Source organism: Erythrolamprus reginae, chromosome 6, assembly GCF_031021105.1.
Source record: "Erythrolamprus reginae isolate rEryReg1 chromosome 6, rEryReg1.hap1, whole genome shotgun sequence".
Taxonomy (NCBI): Eukaryota; Metazoa; Chordata; class Lepidosauria; order Squamata; family Dipsadidae; genus Erythrolamprus; species Erythrolamprus reginae.
The window spans coordinates 13,141,506-13,160,198 of NC_091955.1; the positions used below are offsets into that span (position 1 = coordinate 13,141,506).

Consider the following 18,693-nt stretch of genomic DNA (forward strand, 5'->3'; position numbering starts at 1 on the left):
GAACAGGAAATCAAGGAGAGAATATCAATTCAGTTGGATGGAGAAATAACCTGTACCATTCAAGTCAGGCTGTATGAAAGCTTGAACAGCTGCTTGCAGAAATACAGGTGATCCTTGATTTATGACCGGCTGCTTAGCAGCAGTTCAGAGTTACTTACCACCATAGTTCCCTCTAAGCTGAGCAGTGAGCAATCGCTCACTTAAAAATCATCATCAACTCAGAGTTTTCCAAACCTGCCCAGAAGCCGAGAGGGAAAGAGTGAGAGGGAAAGAGAGAGAGAGGAAGAGAGAGAAACAGATAGAAAAAAGAGAGGAAGGAAAAGAGAAAGAAAAAGAATGGGAGTAAGGAAGAGAGAAAGAAAATCAAAATCTAGTTTGAAACTAGCTCAACTATTTAAGTGGCATTTTGATATTGATAGAGTTGCCCTATTATGAGCTCACTGTTATAGACACACAGTACAGTATTTTATTTTGAAATTCTCTGAGGCAAAACAGGGTGGGGTTTTTATTTGTTTGTTTGTTTATATTTATTTATTTATTTATTTATTTATTTATTTATTTCTGTGCCCCCCAGTCCCGAAGGGACTGCCGCTCAGACACTATACTTTTCCGCCCACCCCAAAAAAAAATTAGAGGGAACACTGCTTACCACAAGAGGGTGGTGCCTGTGGCACCGCAGAGAGAGCCACTTCGAGGACGTGGCAAGCCTGCCATCACTGCTAATTCAGCAATCGGGAAAATTCCCGCTACTGGTTCTATAGAACTGGTCTGAAATGACAAGAACCCATCTCTGGTTTACACCCACCAAAAGATACTTCAGACCTGGATTCGAAGGTCTGATCTACACACATGCATACACCACACCATGATCATATGCTTGTACCTTGAGTATCAACAATTGGCCAGTATCTATGACCATTTGCAGCTTCTTGTGGTCACATGAACATGATTTATGACATTTTTTTTGGCCGGAAACTGGTGTTTACTTCCTGTGTCCGGCAAAAAAACCCCACTCATGTGCAGAGGATGCGTTCGCTTAAGAGCGATTGCTTAACAACCACGGCATTTATGAGTGCCACATTTACAACAACCACGAAACAGGTTGTAAATCGGCTATGGTCATGTGATGATCTGCTTAATGACTGGCATGACTTATGACATTAATTCTAAGCTCAATGATTGTTGTAAAAGTCAAGAACTACTTGCATAGTGAATGAGCTGTACTTCCAGTGTATTATTATTATTATTATGTCAGTACAACACAGCAAACGAGATCACTATGCTGGATTTCGTATTTCATCACCACCAGTTGGGCGCTTCCCAAGCACCTAGGACTGCGTGATGTAGCAGTGAATTATGTTTGCCAATCCCAGTAAAGCAGCCTTTTGCAATTGACAGATGGAGATTTTGTCAATTTCAATGGCTTTCAAATGTCTGCTGAGATCCTTTGGCACTGCGCCCAGTGTGCCAGGTACTACTGGGACCACTTTCACGGGCTTATGCCAGAGTCGTTGCAGCTCGATTTTTAGATCTTCGTATTTCACTAATTTCTCTAGCTGCTTCTCCTCAATTCTGCTGTCTCCTGGGATTGCGATGTCGATGATCCATACTTTCTTTTTCTCCACAATCAGGATGTCTGGTGTGTTATGCTTCAGAATTCGGTCTGTCTGAAGTCGGAAGTCCCACAGTAGTTTTGCTTGCTAATTTGCGACCACTTTTTTGGGCTTATGATCCCACCAGTTCTTTGCCACTGGTAGATGGTAGTTGTTGTTGTTGTTGCTGTTGTTGTTGTTATTATTATTATTACTATTATTATTACTATTATTATTACTACTATTATTGTTGTTGTTATTATTATTATTATTACTACTATTACTATTATATTAAATTTATATGCCACCCCTCTCCGAAGACTGGGTGGCTCACATCAACAGTATACATCGAAATATAATTAATTAAAATTAGAATTAAGAATTACATTTAAAAAGCTAGAAAAAAACTATTTACATATATACATATCCATTCAAACAAACCCACCATACATTCATTGGCCAGGGGGTATAATCTAATTACCTCAAGCTTGGTGGCATAGATGAGTCTTTAGACTCTTACGGAAGGCGAGGAGGGTGGGGGCAACATGAATCTCTGGGGGGGAGCTGATTCCACAGGGCCGGGGCCCCCACAGAGAAGGCTCTTCCCCTAGGTCCCGCCCCGTGACATTGTCTAGTTTATGAGTCTGTTCTCGTACAAATACCAAAAAAGAACGGTTACTAGGCCATTCTGCTTAAATTGTGAGCTGGGAATTCACAAAGAAATTCAGTTTCACCGCAGCTTTGATGGTCTAAGCTCCTACGTCCTTCAGTGCTCCAACTTCTGTCCTTGTCAACTTCCAACTCAGCAGATATGACATAAAGCTCCTTAAATTCTTGCTAATATGTAAGCTGGAAACTTGCTGTTTGCTCTTCATTTAGATGTTAAGCCAAGTATATTGGGAGTTTTTATTGGGGGAATTAGCTGTAGCCAAATTTCTGTGCGAAGCTTTCTGAAAATAAGTGCCTATCGTCCCCTGTCCAATTGTCTTCCCTTATTTTAAATATCATACATATTCTCTCCTTATCTATCTATCTATCTATCTATCTATCTATCTATCTATCTATCTATATCATATATATTCTCTCCTTATCTCTTATATCATATATATCCTCTCCCTCCCATCCACTTCTCTTCTTTTTTTACTTTCTATCTTCATATATACAGTATTACTTAATGTCTATTCTCTTCCAGATGTATTGTATATTGGACAAAGAATAAACAAATAAATAAATAATAATAATAATAATAATAATAATAATAATAATAATAACCATAGTGTTGCAAATAATGGGATAATTGGAAGGGGTTATCTTGATTCTAGCCAGATGTTGGGTTGAACGTAGTTTGATAAGGCAGATAGCATTGCCCAATGGTAGATTTTAGAAGCAGAGCTAGTTCTTATCGTCCATTGCATAGAAAAGGAGCATATTTTGAACTGGTTACACACAGGGCCTTCACCTGGTTAAGACAGGCGGAATTCCTGTATCCAAAATCTGTACTACTTGAGACATTTGAGTACGTTCAAGATTAGCCCTGTGCATCGTGCTTTATAGCAGTGTTTCCCAACCTTGGCAACTTGAAGATATTTGGACTTCAACTCCCAGAATTCCCCAGCCAGCGAATGCTGGCTGGGGAATTCTGGGAGTTGAAGTCCAGATATTTTCAAGTTGCCCAGGTTGGGAAACACTGCTTTACAGCACGGGTATCAAACTTGATTTCATTGAGGGCCGCACCAGGGTTGTGTTTGACCTTAGAGGGCCAAATAGTGGTAGTGACCGAGGTGGGCGTGGCCAGGGTGGGTGTGACAAGGGTGGGCATTTGACACAGGCTCAAGATGTATCCGCCCCCTTTTCTTTCTTTCCACGGTTCTTTACTATAACCATTTCCCTATATCTTCTACCAGCTGTTACTGGCAAACATTTATCACTTATTCTTCATACTCCACTAATCTTTTTATTTCTAAATCTATACCCCATCGTTTAATAGTAAATTGCTTCTCCGGGCAGAAAGGCTATTTAAACTATTGTGTTTTTATTATTCAACCGATAATAAAAATGCAATCGCATAAATAAAATGATAATATCGGATCTAACAGCAGAGGTAAATTTCCAGGATAGTAAATAAAAATGGCGGTCAATTATAGATAGTGGGTTGCAGATTAAATGGACCTACAGTATGTAAAATCTGGCATTAAACTGTAGGATAAGATGTTGCTTGTTGTCTATCCAGATCAGGCACTTAGTTGTGGCCACATAATTGTAATCCAGTCCAATCCGATCCTCCTGCAGACTCTGCCAGCCGAAAATGGGCCGTATGGAGGATACATGGGAGTTGCATGGGGCCTCCACGCAGCCCATTTTCATCAGGCAAAGTGTGCAGGAGGATCGGATTGGACTGGATTACAATTACGTGGATCAGATTATAATTATGTGGCTGTTTTCAGCCTCCACAGCCTCCAGGAAACCGGTCTGGAAATATCAAAGGGCCAGCTCGCGGCCTGTTTTTGGCCAGCAGACTGCTTCAAGAGGCTGTGGAGTCTGACAGTGGGCCATGGGTTGGTCTGCTGATATTTCCAGGCCAGTCCTGGGGGCCAGATTTAAGCACCCTGTGGGCCGGATCGGTCCCACGGGCCTTGAGTTTGACACCCCTGCATTACAATAACGAAAAGTGGAATAGTTTTATGTTCCCAAGCAAGACAGAGCTCCTGCTTTTTTTCTCCCATCTTCAGCAGACTGATAAATAAAATAAACACTTTTACAAAAATCAACGCATGCCATTCCAACATAGCTTTGTGCAGAATCTGCTGGACAGCTCATCAGCAAAATCCAGATAGAAGTCACGTATTAAATATGCATACAGAATATAATAGAAATAAACATCAGAGATGATCTACCCCTATATTTATGTAAACGCTTCCCTTGTTAAATTTTAAACAGCCAAGTTTTAATATTAAGAGGTTGGTAAACATTAAGTACATATTGTTGAGCACTAAACATTTCGTTAAGTGAAGAATACCATAATTTGTCTCCATTCTCCCGAGAGGTAGCATTCTTTGGGGAAATAAATTGGTGGCATTTTCTGAGCATGTAGGTGACAGAACTGATGATAGCTTCATTGGGAAACATCATATAATCAGCTTTTCTGGTCTTCAGGTACACAAAGAAACTGTTTGGCCGAGTTGTTCTTGTCCTCCTTTTTTATTTTTAAAAATTCTCGGCACTTTTTGTTTTTCTTCAGTATTTTTCTGTTCTCCGCAATTCATTAGCTGATGAAATAAACTGGGATTTGGGTTTATCAGGGGAAGGAAAAGTGGGGCTGAGAAGGAAAGGCTGTTTTGGGGGGAGATATTCCTTCACTCTGATTTTAGCTTCTAAATATTGGTTGCTTATTATTATTATTATTATTATTATTATTATTATTATTATTATTATTATTATTTATTGGATTTGTATGCCGCCCCTCTCCGCAGACTCGGGGCGGCTAACAACAGTGGTAAAACAACATGAACAATCCAATTAATAAAAACAACTAAAAAACCCTTATTATAAAAACAAACAAACATACACACAAACATACCATGCATAACTTGTAGTAGCCTAGGGGGAAAGGATAACTTAACTCCCCCATGCCTGGTGACAAAGGTGGGTCTTGAGTAATTTGCGAAAGACAAGGAGGGTGGGGACCGTTCTAATCTCTGGGGGGAGTTGGTTCCAGAGGGCCGGGGCCACCACAGAGAAGGCTCTTCCCCTGGGGACGCCAAACGACATTGTTTGGTCGATGGGACCCGGAGAAGGCCAACTCTGTGGGACCTTATCGGCCGCTGGGATTCGTGCGGTAGAAGGCAGTTCCGGATGTATTCTGGCCCAATGCCATGTAAGGCTTTAAAGGTCATTACCAACACTTTGAATTGTGACCGGAAACCGATCGGCAGCCAATGCAGGCCGTGGAGTGCAGAACGTGGGCGAATCTAGGAAGCCCCACGATGGCTCTTGCGGCCGCATTCTGCACGATCTGAAGTTTCCGAACACTTTTCAAAGGTAGCCCCATGTAGAGAGCGTTATCTGATTTGTGTGTTTGATACGGCTTTTACAGGTGACACCTTGTCTTTAGCGTGGTCTGGGTTTTATGTTTCCCTGGGTTAGGCAAAGTCTTGAGCCCTAATGATGTGGATAAATTGAATAATAAATACTTTTTTTTCCCTTTTAATTTTCCTGGCAGGCTTTGGGAACCATTACTTCAGTGCCGATTAAAGTTCCTCAGGTCAGTTCCTTGCAGAGGTTGGCAGGACAAAGACCAGCAGTGCTACCTCAGGTAGGAAAGTTCATTACTTTGATTTTATTGGCTTTCAAACAAGATACGTTAAAAGATAAGCTTGTAATCAAGGACTACCTGAATTGCTAGGGTCCAAAGACGGGCTACAAGAATGGTGGAAGGTCTTAAGCATAAAACGTATCAGGAAAGACTTAATGAACTCAATCTGTATAGTCTGGAGGACAGAAGGAAAAGGGGGGACATGATCAAAATATTTAAATATGTGAAAGGGTTAAATAAGGTCCAGGAGGGAAGTGTTTTTAATAGGAAAGTGAACACAAGAACAAGGGGGCACAATCTGAGGTTAGTTGGGGGAAAGATCAGAAGCAGCGTGAGAAAATATAATTTTACTGAAAGAGTAGTAGATCCTTGGAACAAACTTCCAGCAGACGTGGTAGATAAATCCACAGTAACTGAATTTAAACATGCCTGGGATAAACATATATCGATCCTAAGATAAAATACAGAAAATAGTATAAGGGCAGACTAGATGGACCATGAGGTCTTTTTCTGCCGTCAGTCTTCTATGTTTCTATGTTTCTATGCTAGTGATAAATACCACATTTTTTAAAAAAGAAGCTCTGTTCACCTGTAATATTAATCTCTTTCAAGGAAGTTTTTTTTTCTTCTCTTCCCTTCCCTCCACGTAAATGGAAGGACCAGACTATTTACGGGACCGTCTACTGCCATATGAATTCCAGCGACCGGGTTAGGTCCCACAGAGTTGGCCTTCTCCAGGTCCCATCAACTAAGTTACTAAGCAATGTCATTTGGTGCACAGAGCCTTCTCTGTGGGGGCCCCGGCCCTCTGGAATCAGCTCCCCCGGAGTTTCGTACTGCCCCCACCCTCCTCGCCTTTCATAAGAATCTTAAGACTCACTTATGCCATCAGGCTTGGGCTGATTAGATCTTAGCCCCTGGCCAACAAATGATTTTATGATTGCTGTATGAATGGGTGTGATCAATTTTTAATTTAATTAGGGATTTAAAATTGCTTTGTAATTTTAATTTAATTGGATTGATTTTATTGAAATTTTCTGTTTTTTTCTATGTGTTGTAAACCAGTGGTCCCCAACGTTTTTTCCACCAGGGACCAGTTTCAGCAAGACAATTTTTCTATGGCCCAGTGGGGGCGGAAAGGGGCGTGGTTGTGGGCGGGATTAAGCATGGGGGTGCTGGTCCTCCCCGCCCCTCTTTCCCGCCATCGTCCTGTGGCCGGCAGAACCTGCCTCCCAAGCCCTCTTGCCCAGCGGGAGCTAAGCGCTGGAGAGAGGGGGTCAGGCTGGCCCTCCTGCCTCCCCCCAGCCAAAAACGCAAAAGCGGCAGAAGCCAAAAGAGGCTTGAGCCTCTCAGTCCTTCCCGCCCCTCTGTCCCATCCATCGTCCTGTGGCCGGCAGAACCTGCCTCCCGAGGCCTCTTGCCCGGCGGGAGGCGAAGCGCTGGAGGGAGGGGGTGGCGGCATGAGGGCCGGCAGCTGCTGACTCCACGGACCGGTGCAACATGCCCCGCGGCCCGGTACTGGTCCGCGGCCTGGTGGTTGGGGACCCCTGTTGTAAACCACCCCGAGTCTTCGGAGAGGGGCGGCATATAAATCGAATGAATGAATGAATGTTGTTATGATGTAACACTCTGAAAAACGTTCCTTTCTCTGTTATTGGACTACCCAAGCTATCTGTTGAAGCACTGTCTGGGATATCCATTTAATATGACTAAATTTTTTTAAAATACTAATATTAAAATCATTCATTACCATTCACACATCGAAATACACTACATTCGTCGGCCAGGGGGCTAAAATCTAATGGCCCCAAGCCTGGCGGCATAAATAGGTCTTTAAGCTTTTACGGAAGGCGAGGAGGGTGGGGGCAGTGCAAATCTCTGGGGGGAGCTGATTCCAGAGGGCCAGGCCCCCCACAGAGATGGCTCTTCCCCTAGGTCCCACCAAGCGTCATTGTCTAGTTGGCGGGACCTGGAGAAGGGCGACTCTGTGGGACCTCACCAGTCGCTGGGACTCATGCGACAGAAGGCAGTCCCGTATGTAATCTGGTCCGATGCCATGTAGGGCTTTATAGGTCATGACCAACACTTTGAATTGTGTCCAGAAACTAATCGGCAGCCAATGCAGTCCGTGGAGTGATGGAGATACACGGATATGCCTTGGAAGGCTTATAACTGCTCACACGGCTGCATTTTGGACGATTTGCAGTTTCTGAACACTCTTCAAAGGTAGCCTCATGTAGACAGCATTGCAGTAGTTGCTAAGCACCCAAATTTTGATCATGTGACCGTGGGATTGAGAAAGAAATGACTGTGTGCTTTTTGCAGCTGTGTAGAAGAGGTCATTTCTTCATCTTTATTATAAACTGTGTTCAGTTCTGGAGACCTCACCTACAAAAAGATATTGACAAAATTGAACGGGTCCAAAGACGGGCTACAAGAATGGTGGAAGGTCTTAAGCATAAAACGTATCAGGAAAGACTTAATGAACTCAATCTGTAGAGTCTGGAGGACAGAAGGAAAAGGGGGGACATGATCGAAACATTTAAATATGTTAAAGGGTTCAATAAGATCCAGGAGGGAAGTGTTTTTAATAGGAAAGTGAACACAAGAACAAGGGGACGCAATCTGAATTTATTTATTTATTTATTTATTTGTTTGTTTGTTTGTTTATTTATTTATTTATTTATTTATTTATTTATTTATTTATTTATTTATTTATTTATTATTTAGATTTGTATGCCGCCCCTCTCCGCAGACTCGGGGCGGCTCACAACAAAGTGAAAACAATTTACAACAAATCTAAATTACTGTTTAAAAATATTTAAAAGACCCCATTTTCTAAACACACATACATACAAACATACCATTCATAAATTGTATATGCCCGAGGGAGATGTCTCAGTTCCCCCATGCCTGACGACAAAGGTGGGTCTTAAGGAGCTTACGAAAGGTAAGGAGGGTAGGGGCAGTTCTGATCTCCAGGGGGAGTTGGTTCCAGAGGGCCGTGGCCGCCACAGAGAAGGCTCTTCCCCTGGGGCCCGCCAACTGACATTGTTTAGTTGCCGGGACCCGGAGAAGGCCCACTCTGTGGGACCTAATCGGTCGCTGGGATTCGTGCGGCAGCAGGCGGTCTCGGAGATAGTTGGGGGAAAGATCAAAAGAAACATGAGAAAATATTATTCCACTGAAAGAGTAGTAGATCCTTGGAACAAACTTCCAGCAGAAGGGGTTGGTAAATCCACAGTAACTGAATTTAAACATGCCTGGGATAAACATATATCCATCCTAAGATAAAATACAGAAAATAGTATAAGGGCAGACTAGATGGACCATGAGGTCTTTTGCTGCCGTCAGTCTTCTATGTTTCTATGTTTCTAAACTTCACAAATCTAAATTCTGTGTTATTCACCCAGGCAGTTAAGATAAGTGTGCACTGATGGGCATTGAAGAGTGATAGGAAGAAGTATGTTTAAAGAGCATGGAAAATAGGGCAGACGTGCAGGATGATTGTACTTTTTAAATAGTAATTTTATTAAAGATCGCAATGCAAGGTTCGGGTGAGCAGGAGGAATGAGTGCCGAGGAAGTTAGAGCTCTAAAGGATTTTACTCCATGGAATACTAAACTGTAGTTATGTGAACAAGCTGTCTTGTGAACTTTGACTGTCTCTTCCCACGGTCTCTTGTGTCTGTCTATCCTCTGTGCAGCCAACCATAGTTTTGCAGAAAACTATTTCATTCAACGGTATTGAGCGGCTGTTTGTTCAGATAGTAGCTGGAAATCACAATCCAGGTGTGGGTTTTGTTCTTTTTTTTTTTTAAATGAAGAAGAATGTTTTCAAGGACCAGAATGAAGGAGGAAGAGCTTAACTTTGCATCACCAGCGAACACACAATTTAATGAAAGACAGCGGCTGAAATGAACTGTTTTCCTTATGCGTTTTTTAAACGAACGCTTCCAAATTTTCACACGGTGGAACCTCAGAAAGATTTCCAATGGGGACTATGATAAAATCATTTCTTGAAATGAAATGTTGATAAGAGTATCAGCTTTCTTTTCTAATAATATTGTGTACAGTGATACCTCGTCTTACGAACCCCTCGTCATACGAACTTTTCGAGATATGAACCCAGGATTTAAGATTTTTCTGCCTCTTCTTCCGAACTATTTTCACCTTACGAACCCAAGCTGCCTCCGCTGGGATGCACCGCCTCTGGACTTCCGTTGCCAGCGAAGCGCCCGTTTTTGTGCTGCTGGGATTCTCCTGAGGCTCCCCTCCATGGGAAACCCCACCTCTGAACTTCCATGTTTTTGCAAAAACACGGAAATCCGGAGGTGGGGTTTCGAGGACTTCCATGTTTTTGCAATGCTGCGATTTCGCTAGGGCTCTCTTCGCTGGTAAACCCCACCTCCGGACCTACGTTGCCAGCAAAGTGCCCGTTTTTGCGCTGCTGGGATTGCCCTGCTGGGATTCCCCTGCAGCATCGCAAAAACACGGAAGTCCGGAGGTGGGTTTTCCTATGGAGGGAAGCCTCAGGGAAATCCCAGCAGCGCAAAAACTAGCGCTCCGGCTGGCAAAAGGGGTGAATTTTGGGCTTGCACACATTAATTGCTTTTCCATTGATTCCTATGGGAAACATTGTTTTTTCTTACGAACCTTTCACCTTACAAACCTCGTCCCAGAACCAATTAAGTTCGTAAGACGAGGTATCACTGTATTTCAGACAGCCACCTGATTAAATTTCTTGGGTATAAGTATTCAAGATGCAGAGGGCATAAATATCTTCATGACTACTTGATTCTAGGTGACATCATCACCAGCACTGATGACGTTCCCTAGTTAGGTAATAAAACGTCTACAAGAAAACAAGCAGGCTCATAGAGTGCGATACACCCCTCATTTCAACCCTGAGCTACAAATATTCTGTTTTATTGGCACTACTTGGTTCTATTTTAGAATTTAGCGCATAACCTCCTCTTTATACTTTTATCACCATTGAACATATGCTTGCAGTGTATATTGTTGGGGCCTTTTAAAATAAAATCTCTAATCCTTCAATTGTATATTTTAACACTGTTAGTTAAAGTTCGCTGACACCGTGTGGAAAGTGAGGATTAAAACAGTTCAGCACAGAAACAGCTCTTTATGCTAATTTTTCTTGGCCTTGATTTTTTTAAAAGACTTAACATTGTGCACACAGTAACACTTTATTTGTTATATTATCTCAGGGACCACCTTCTGCTGCACGAATCCCAGCGACAAGTTAGGTCCCACAGAGTGGGTCTTCTCCAGGTCCCATCAACTAAACAATGCCGCTTGGCGGGACCCAGGGGAAGAGCCTTCTCTGTGGCGGCCCCGGCCCTCTGGAACCAACTCCCCCCAGAGATTAGAATTGCCCCCACCCTCCTTGCCTTTCGTAAGCTACTTAAAACCCACCTCTGCCGCCAGGCATGGTGGAATTGAGATTCCTTTCCCCCTAGGCCTTTACAATTTTATGCATGGTATGTCTGTATCTATGATTGGTTTTTTATATTAATGGGTTTTTAATCGTTTTTAATATTGGATTATTATTGTACGCTGTTTTATGATTGCTGTTAGCCGCCCCGAGTCTTCGGAGAGGGGCGGCATATAAATCCAATAAATAAATAAGTGGAAACTTAGCATTAAGAGCCTGGGTGGCGCATTTGTTACAGTGCAGTACTGCAAGCTAATTCTGCTGATCACCGACTGCCAGCAGTTTGGTAGATCGAATCTCAGTAGGCTGAAGGTTGATTCAGCCTTCCATCCTTCCCAATTTGGTAAAATGAGGATCCAGATTGTTGGGGGCAATATGTTGACTCTCTGTAAACTGCTTAGAGAGGGGCTGTAAAGCACTTTGAGCTTCCCCAAGTCTGCGGAGAGGGACGGCATAGAAATCTAATAAATTATTATTATTAATTATTATTATTAGACTGTGAAGCGCTATACAGTGGTCCCTCGATCATCGCGAGGGTTCCGTTCCAGGACCCCACGCGACGATCGATTTTTCGTGAAGTAGCGGTGCGGAAGTAAAAACACGATCTGCGCATGCGCAGATGGTGTTTTTACTTCCACCGCAGCAGCGAGGAGCCAAAGATTGGGGTTTCCCCGCCGCCTCGCTGCTGCCGCTTGTCCGCGCACGCCGCCCGGCCTTCGCCCGCCCACCCCGTTGCTCTCGCTGCTTCCCAGCTGGGAAGCGGCCCCCCGTGCGCGCGCGCCGCCCGGCCTTCCCCCGCCCACCCCGTTGCTCTTATTGCTTCCCAGCTGGGGAAACTCCACCATCTACGCATGCGTGGCCATAGAAAAAAAGGGCACGCATGCGCAGATGGTGTTGTTTACTTCCGGGTTGAAAACTCGCGATATAGCCCTTTCGCGATGCTCGAGGACGCGAAACTCGAGGGATCACTGTACAGTGAACCCTCGATCATCGCGAGGGTTCCGTTCCAGGACCCCAAGCGATGATCGATTTTTCGCGAAGTAGCGGTGCGGAAGTAAAAACACCATCTGTGCCTGCGCAGATGGTGTTTTTACTTCCACTGCCGCCCGCCCTTCGCCCGCCCCACCCCGTTGCTCGCGCCTGGGGTGCGCGCGCGCGCTTGGGGACACCCTAGCTCCGCTTCCCAGCTGGGAAGCGGAGCTAGGCTGCCCCAAGCTCGTGCGCGCCGCCCGCCCACCCACGCTGTTGCCGGCTCCGCTTCCCAGCTGGGAAGCGGAGCTAGGCTGCCCCAAGCTCGCGCGCGCCGCCTGCCCCGCCCACGCTGTTGCTGGCTCCGCTTCCCAGCTGGGAAGCGGAGCTAGGCTGCCCCAAAGCTCGCGCGCGCCGCCCGCCCGCCCGCCCACGCTGTTGCCGGCTCCGCTTCCCAGCTGGGAAGCGGAGCTAGGCTGCCCCAAAGCTCGCGTGAGCCGCCCCGCCCCGCCCACGCTGTTGCCGGCTCCGCTTCCCAGCTGGGAAGCGGAGCTAGGCTGCCCCAAAGCTCGCGCGCGCCGCCGCCCGCCCCGCCCACGCTGTTGCCGGCTCCGCTTCCCAGCTGGGAAGCGGAGCTAGGCTGCCCCAAAGCTCGCTCGCGCGCGCCGCCGCCCGCCCCGCCCACGCTGTTGCCGGCTCCGCTTCCCAGCTGGGAAGCGGAGCTAGGCTGCCCCAAAGCTCGCGCGCGCCGCCCGCCCGCCCGCCCACGCTGTTGCCGGCTCCGCTTCCCAGCTGGGAAGCGGAGCTAGGCTGCCCCAAGCTCGCGCGCGCCGCCCGCCCGCCCCACCGCCGCTGGGGTCTTACCGGGGCAAGAGGGGGAAGACCCAGGGAAGCCTCTGCCCGGCGGGGAAACTCCACCATCTACGCATGCGTGGAAGGGCATGCATGCGCAGATGGTGGAGTTTACTTCCGGGTTGAAAACTAGCGAAATAGCCCTTTCGCGATGCTCGAGGACGCGAAACTCGAGGGTTCACTGTATATGTCTAAATGCTATTGCTATTTGCTATTGCTATTAAGATGTAGATAGAATGTGCAGCTGAGCTGAATTTTCTCAAGGGGGCAGCAGAGACCCAGGGTTTAACCCGAGTTAGCAGTTTATATATGCAATAGAATTACAGTGAACCCTCGATCATCGCGAGGGTTCCGTTCCAGGACCCCACGCGATGATCGATATTTAGCGAAGTAGCGGTGCGGAAGTAAAAACACCATCTGCGCGTGCGCAGATGGTGTTTTTGCTTCCACTGCCGCCCGCCCTTCGCCCGCCCACCCCGTTGCTCGCGCCTGGGGTGCGCGCGCGTTTGGGGACTCCCTAGATCCGCTCCCCAGCTGGGGAGCGGATCTAGGGAGTCCCCAAACGCGCGCGCTTTCCCCAGCAACGCGCGCGGGGTGGGGACTCCCTAGATCTGCTCCCCAGCTGGGGAGCGGATCTAGGGAGTCCCCACCGCGCGCGCGTTGCTGGGGAAAGCGCGCGCGTTGCTGGGGAAAGCGCGCGCGCGTTTGGGGACTCCCTAGATCCGCTCCCCAGCTGGGGAGCGGATCTAGGGAGTCCCCACCGCGCGCGCGTTGCTGGGGAAAGCGCGCGCGTTGCTGGGGAAAGCGTGCGCGTTTGGGGACTCCCTAGATCCGCTCCCCAGCTGGGGAGCGGATCTAGGGAGTCCCCACCGCGCGCGCGTTGCTGGGGAAAGCGCACGCGTTTGGGGACTCCCTAGATCCGCTCCCCAGCTGGGGAGCGGATCTAGGGAGTCCCCACCGCGCGCACGTTGCTGGGGAAAGCGCGCGCGTTGCTGGGGAAAGCGCGCGCGTTTGGGGACTCCCTAGATCCGCTCCCCAGCTGGGGAGCGGATCTAGGGAGTCCCCACCGCGCGCGCGTTGCTGGGGAAAGCGCGCGCGTTTGGGGACTCCCTAGATCCGCTCCCCAGCTGGGGAGCGGATCTAGGGAGTCCCCAAACGCGCGCGCTTTCCCCAGCTGGCGCCGCCGCTGGGGTCTTACGGGGGCAAGAGGGGGAAGACCCAGGGAAGCCTCTGCCCGGCGGGGAAACTCCACCATCTATGCATGCGTGGAAGGGCACGCATGCGCAGATGGTGGAGTTTACTTCCTGGTTGAAAACTCGCGAAATAGCCCTTTCGCGATACTTGAACACGCGAAACTCGAGGGTTCACTGTACAGTGGTACCTCTACTTATGAACTTAATTCGTTCCATGACCAGGTTTTTAAGTAGAAAGGTTTGAAAGTAGAAGCAATTTTCCCCATAGGAATCAATGTAAAAGCAATTAATGCGTGCAAACCCATTAGGAAAGAAATAAAAGCTCGGAATTTGGATGGGAGTAGGAGGAGGAAGAAGAGGAGGAGGACAGTCGCTGCCAAAGGAAGAAAGTGAGGTGAGGGGAATCAAAAAAATACAAAACTTTAAGGCTTAATTTAAAAAAAAGAGGGACTCTGAGGTGGCAAGGAGGAGCACACGCCTCCCATACATCTGGCGCAAGGCTGCCTCTCATACACTGCACCAGAGAGAGAAACCCAGGGGGAATGGCCGGAAACTGGCCGGGCCTTCGTGCCGCTCGCAAATTTCCTGGGAAATTTTTCCGGTCTTGGGTTCTTAAGTAGAAAATGGTTCTTAAGAAGAGGCAAAAAAATCTTGAACACCCGGTTCTTATCTAGAAAAGTTCTTAAGTAGAGGTACCACTGTACTTTTAAGATTTTTGTACAAACTGCAGTGCAATGCAAAATTTTATCTGCACATATACACTAATGTTATATGTATTAAAATTAGCCTAATTATAGCATTCTTTCTAGTTTTGCTAATAAGATATATTAATGTAGATTGAATTATTTAACCATTAATGCAGCTGTTTCTTGACATACAACAGGTCATTTAGTGACTGCTCAAAGTTAAAACGGCACTGGAAAAAAAAGACTAATAACTGTTTTTCATGCTTATGGCCATTTGCAGCCTTTCCATGGTCAAGTGGTCAAAATTCAGACAATTAGCAACCTTCTATTAATCAAATACAATGGGAAAGCCAGATTCGATTAACAACTGCACCGCTAATTTAATAAACATCATGTATCCCAGCAGCTGGTTAGGTCCCACAGAATCAGCCTTCTCCAGGTCCCATCAGCCAGACAATGTTGTCTGGCGGGGCCTAGGTGAAGAGCCTTCTCTGTGGCTGCCCCGGCCCTCAGGAATGAACTCCCTCCAGAGATATATACCACCCTCTCCCTCCTGGTCTTTCATAAAGCTCTGAAGACCTACCTACCAGCGGGCATGGAGACCGTAAGCAACGAGATTGTCTGCTTCCAATGTTGTGAATCATTGAATTGGATGAATGTGGATGACTGTGCCTGGTTTTTTTTTAGAATTTTGCTAATTTTGTATATTTCTTTTAAAATAATTAGATTTCTACACATATATTGTTTGTATTTATTATGTTGTACACCGTCCTGAGTTGTTTTGAGAAGGGTGGCATAGAAGTCTAATTAATAAATAATAAATAATAAACAATAAACTGCAGGGATTCACTTAACAACTCTAGCTAGAAAGGTCATAAAATGGGGCCAATTTCACTTAACAAACTTCTAACAATAGAAATGTTGGGCTCCATTGTCAAGGACTATCTGTAATTAGTGATGGGCGAACCCCATGGTGTTCGGGTTTGGTAAGTTCGGCCAAATTTTACACAAAATTTGGCCGAACCCGAACTCGAACCTGAATGGGGAATCCCTCCCATGAAGAGATTCTGGGGACGGAGGTTTGATGTCACCGGCAGGTTGATAAGGACGCCAAGGTGATCACTTCCTGGATTCCATGGAATCCAGGAAGTGATCACCTTGGCGTCCTTAGCAACCTGCCTGTGACGTCAAAGCTCCTCCCCCGGAATCTCTTCGTGGGAGGGATTCCCCAGCTCCTTCAAAGGGAGGTCTTCACGTAAAAATAAACGTGTTTATTTTTACGTGAAAGGACCGCCCTTTCCTTGCAGCGCAGCTGCGGTGTCCTTTTTCGTAAAAATAATGTTTATTTTTACTTGAAGACCTCCCTTTGAAGGAGCTGGGGAATCCCTCCCATGAAGAGATTCCAGGGGCGGAGCTTTGACGTCACCGGCAGGTTGCTAAGGACGCCCAGGTGATCACTGCCTGGATTGCCGAACATGACCCCGAACTTTGCCTGAACTTTGGAAGAATTTTGGGTTGGTGTTCGGCATACCAAACACCGCAAAATTCGGTACAGATCCGAATTGTGCGGGTTCAGTTCGCCCATCACTATCTGTAATGGGATTTTGAATTCAGAGGAAAGAAAATAATGGATGAATGAGCACTTCTGATAATTTTTTTGTACACTTGTAGTACCAGGTTTCAAAAGTACTGGGGTGTTTAGTTCAACTCTCACTATTTTGATCTCTGATTGTACAGGAAAACAAAAAATATTTTTGTAATCATCGCAGTTGACCTCATACCATCGATGGCGAGCCTTTTTCGACTCGGGTGCCAAAAGGGTGTGCGTGCATGTGATAGTGTCTGTGTGCGTACCCACACCCATAATGCAATGCCCTCCTCTGTGCCTGCGCACAATCCTCCGCGGTGCCCCTCACACATGCGCACAGGCCTCACTGAAGCCTCCGGACTTCCGGTAGGCCTGTTGGGCGATTTTTCACCATCTCCAGGGTTCAGGAAGCTTTCCTGAAGCCAGGGGAGAACAAAAACGGATGAAAAGAAGGCCGAAAATCAGCTGGCTAGCGCACACATGTGCTGAAGCTGACATAAGACAACGTCTTGCGTGCCTTCAGATATGGCTCCACATGCCACCTGTGGCACCCGTGCCATAGCTTCGCCATCACTGCCTTATACTTTTCTGAAACATTGTTTTGTTCTGATTTCAAAAATGTATATAGTTTTTCTGTAGCAGGTATAGTTTCCGCGGAGCAGCATCATTATTATAAGGTATAGGAAATATACTGGTGACATTAAGAAAACAGAAATTATCACCTACCGTATTTTTCGGAGTATAAGACGCACCTTAGTTTTGGGGGAGGAAAATAGGGGAAAGAATCTGCTTAGCGAATCTGGCTAGCGGCCTTAGCTAGCACATTATTTTATCCCCCGGTTAGGGCTTTAAAAAAACTTTATTCAGAGACAGTAACAATGAAAGAGCTTGCAAGCCAGTAAGAGCTGGGAACATCATTAGCACCTGGAAAGAAACATTCAGAGCGAATAGAGCAATGGAAAAAAACCCTGCAAAGACTTAGGGCTTGGAAAACATTCTTCCTAGAGAGTAACAAAGAAAGAGCTTGCAAGCCGGTAAGAGGTGGGAACATTGTTAGCACCTTGTTAGGGCTGGAAAGAAACTTATTCAGAGCAAGTTAAAGCAATTAAAAAAACCTGGAAAGTCTTAGAGCTTGGAAAACATTCTTTGCAGAGAGTAATAATGAAAGAGCTTGCAACCCGGTAAGAGGTGGAAACATTGTTAGCACTTGGTTAGGGCTGGAAAGAAACTTATTCGGAGAAAGTTAGATCAGTGGAAAAAACCCTGCAAAGACTTAGGGCTTGGAAAACATTCTTTGCAGAGATAAACAATGAAAAAGTCTGCAATGTAAGAGCTGGGAAGTTCATTAGCATCTAGTTAGGGCCGGGGAAAGCTACATTTAGCGTATACCTATGTCTGCTTAATAATGGGGTTTTTAAAATATTTTAAATTGTAAATTGCTAGATTTGTTATAAACTGTTTTATTTTGTTGTGAGCCGCCCCGAGTCTACGGAGAGGGGCGGCATACAAATCTAATAGATAGATAGATAGATAGATAGATAGATAGATAGATAGATAGATAGATAGATAGATAGATAGATAGATAGATAGAGTACCCAAATTATCAGCATCTTTTAGGAAGGAAAAAGGTGCGTCTTATTCTCCGAAAAATGTAGAAATAATGTAATAACAAAAATGCTTCTATATCAGACACTTTATGTCTGAAGTTAGTTGGGGGAAAGATCAAAAGCAACGTGAGAAAATATTATTTTACTGAAAGAGTAGTAGATCCTTGGAACAAACTTCCAGCAGACGTGGTTGGTAAATCCACAGTAACTGAATTTAAACATGCGTGGATAAACATATATCCATTGTAAGATAAAATACAGGAAATAGTATAAGGGCAGAGTAGATGGACCATGAGGTCTTTTTCTGCCGTCAGTCTTCTATGTTTCTATGTTTCTATGAGAGCAAAACTAAGCATATTTTTTTAATCAACACATCAAACTCCATAAACCAGACCTTTGTTGGTGATTTTTTGTGTGTTCACCAGTGTTATTATTACTGC

General features: G+C 45.7%; 1 protein-coding gene across 1 annotated transcript in view; it reads left to right on the forward strand.

Moving 5' to 3' along the window:
* PHF21B (PHD finger protein 21B) overlaps window positions 1–18,693 on the forward strand; it is a gene marked incomplete at its 5' end in the record, with an annotated part of 87,669 nt that overhangs the window by 15,849 nt on the left and 53,127 nt on the right. The window contains one exon of the mRNA XM_070754718.1: window positions 5,812–5,904. Within this exon, the coding sequence (XP_070610819.1) occupies window positions 5,812–5,904 (93 nt within the window). The remainder of the gene's footprint in view (window positions 1–5,811; window positions 5,905–18,693) is intronic.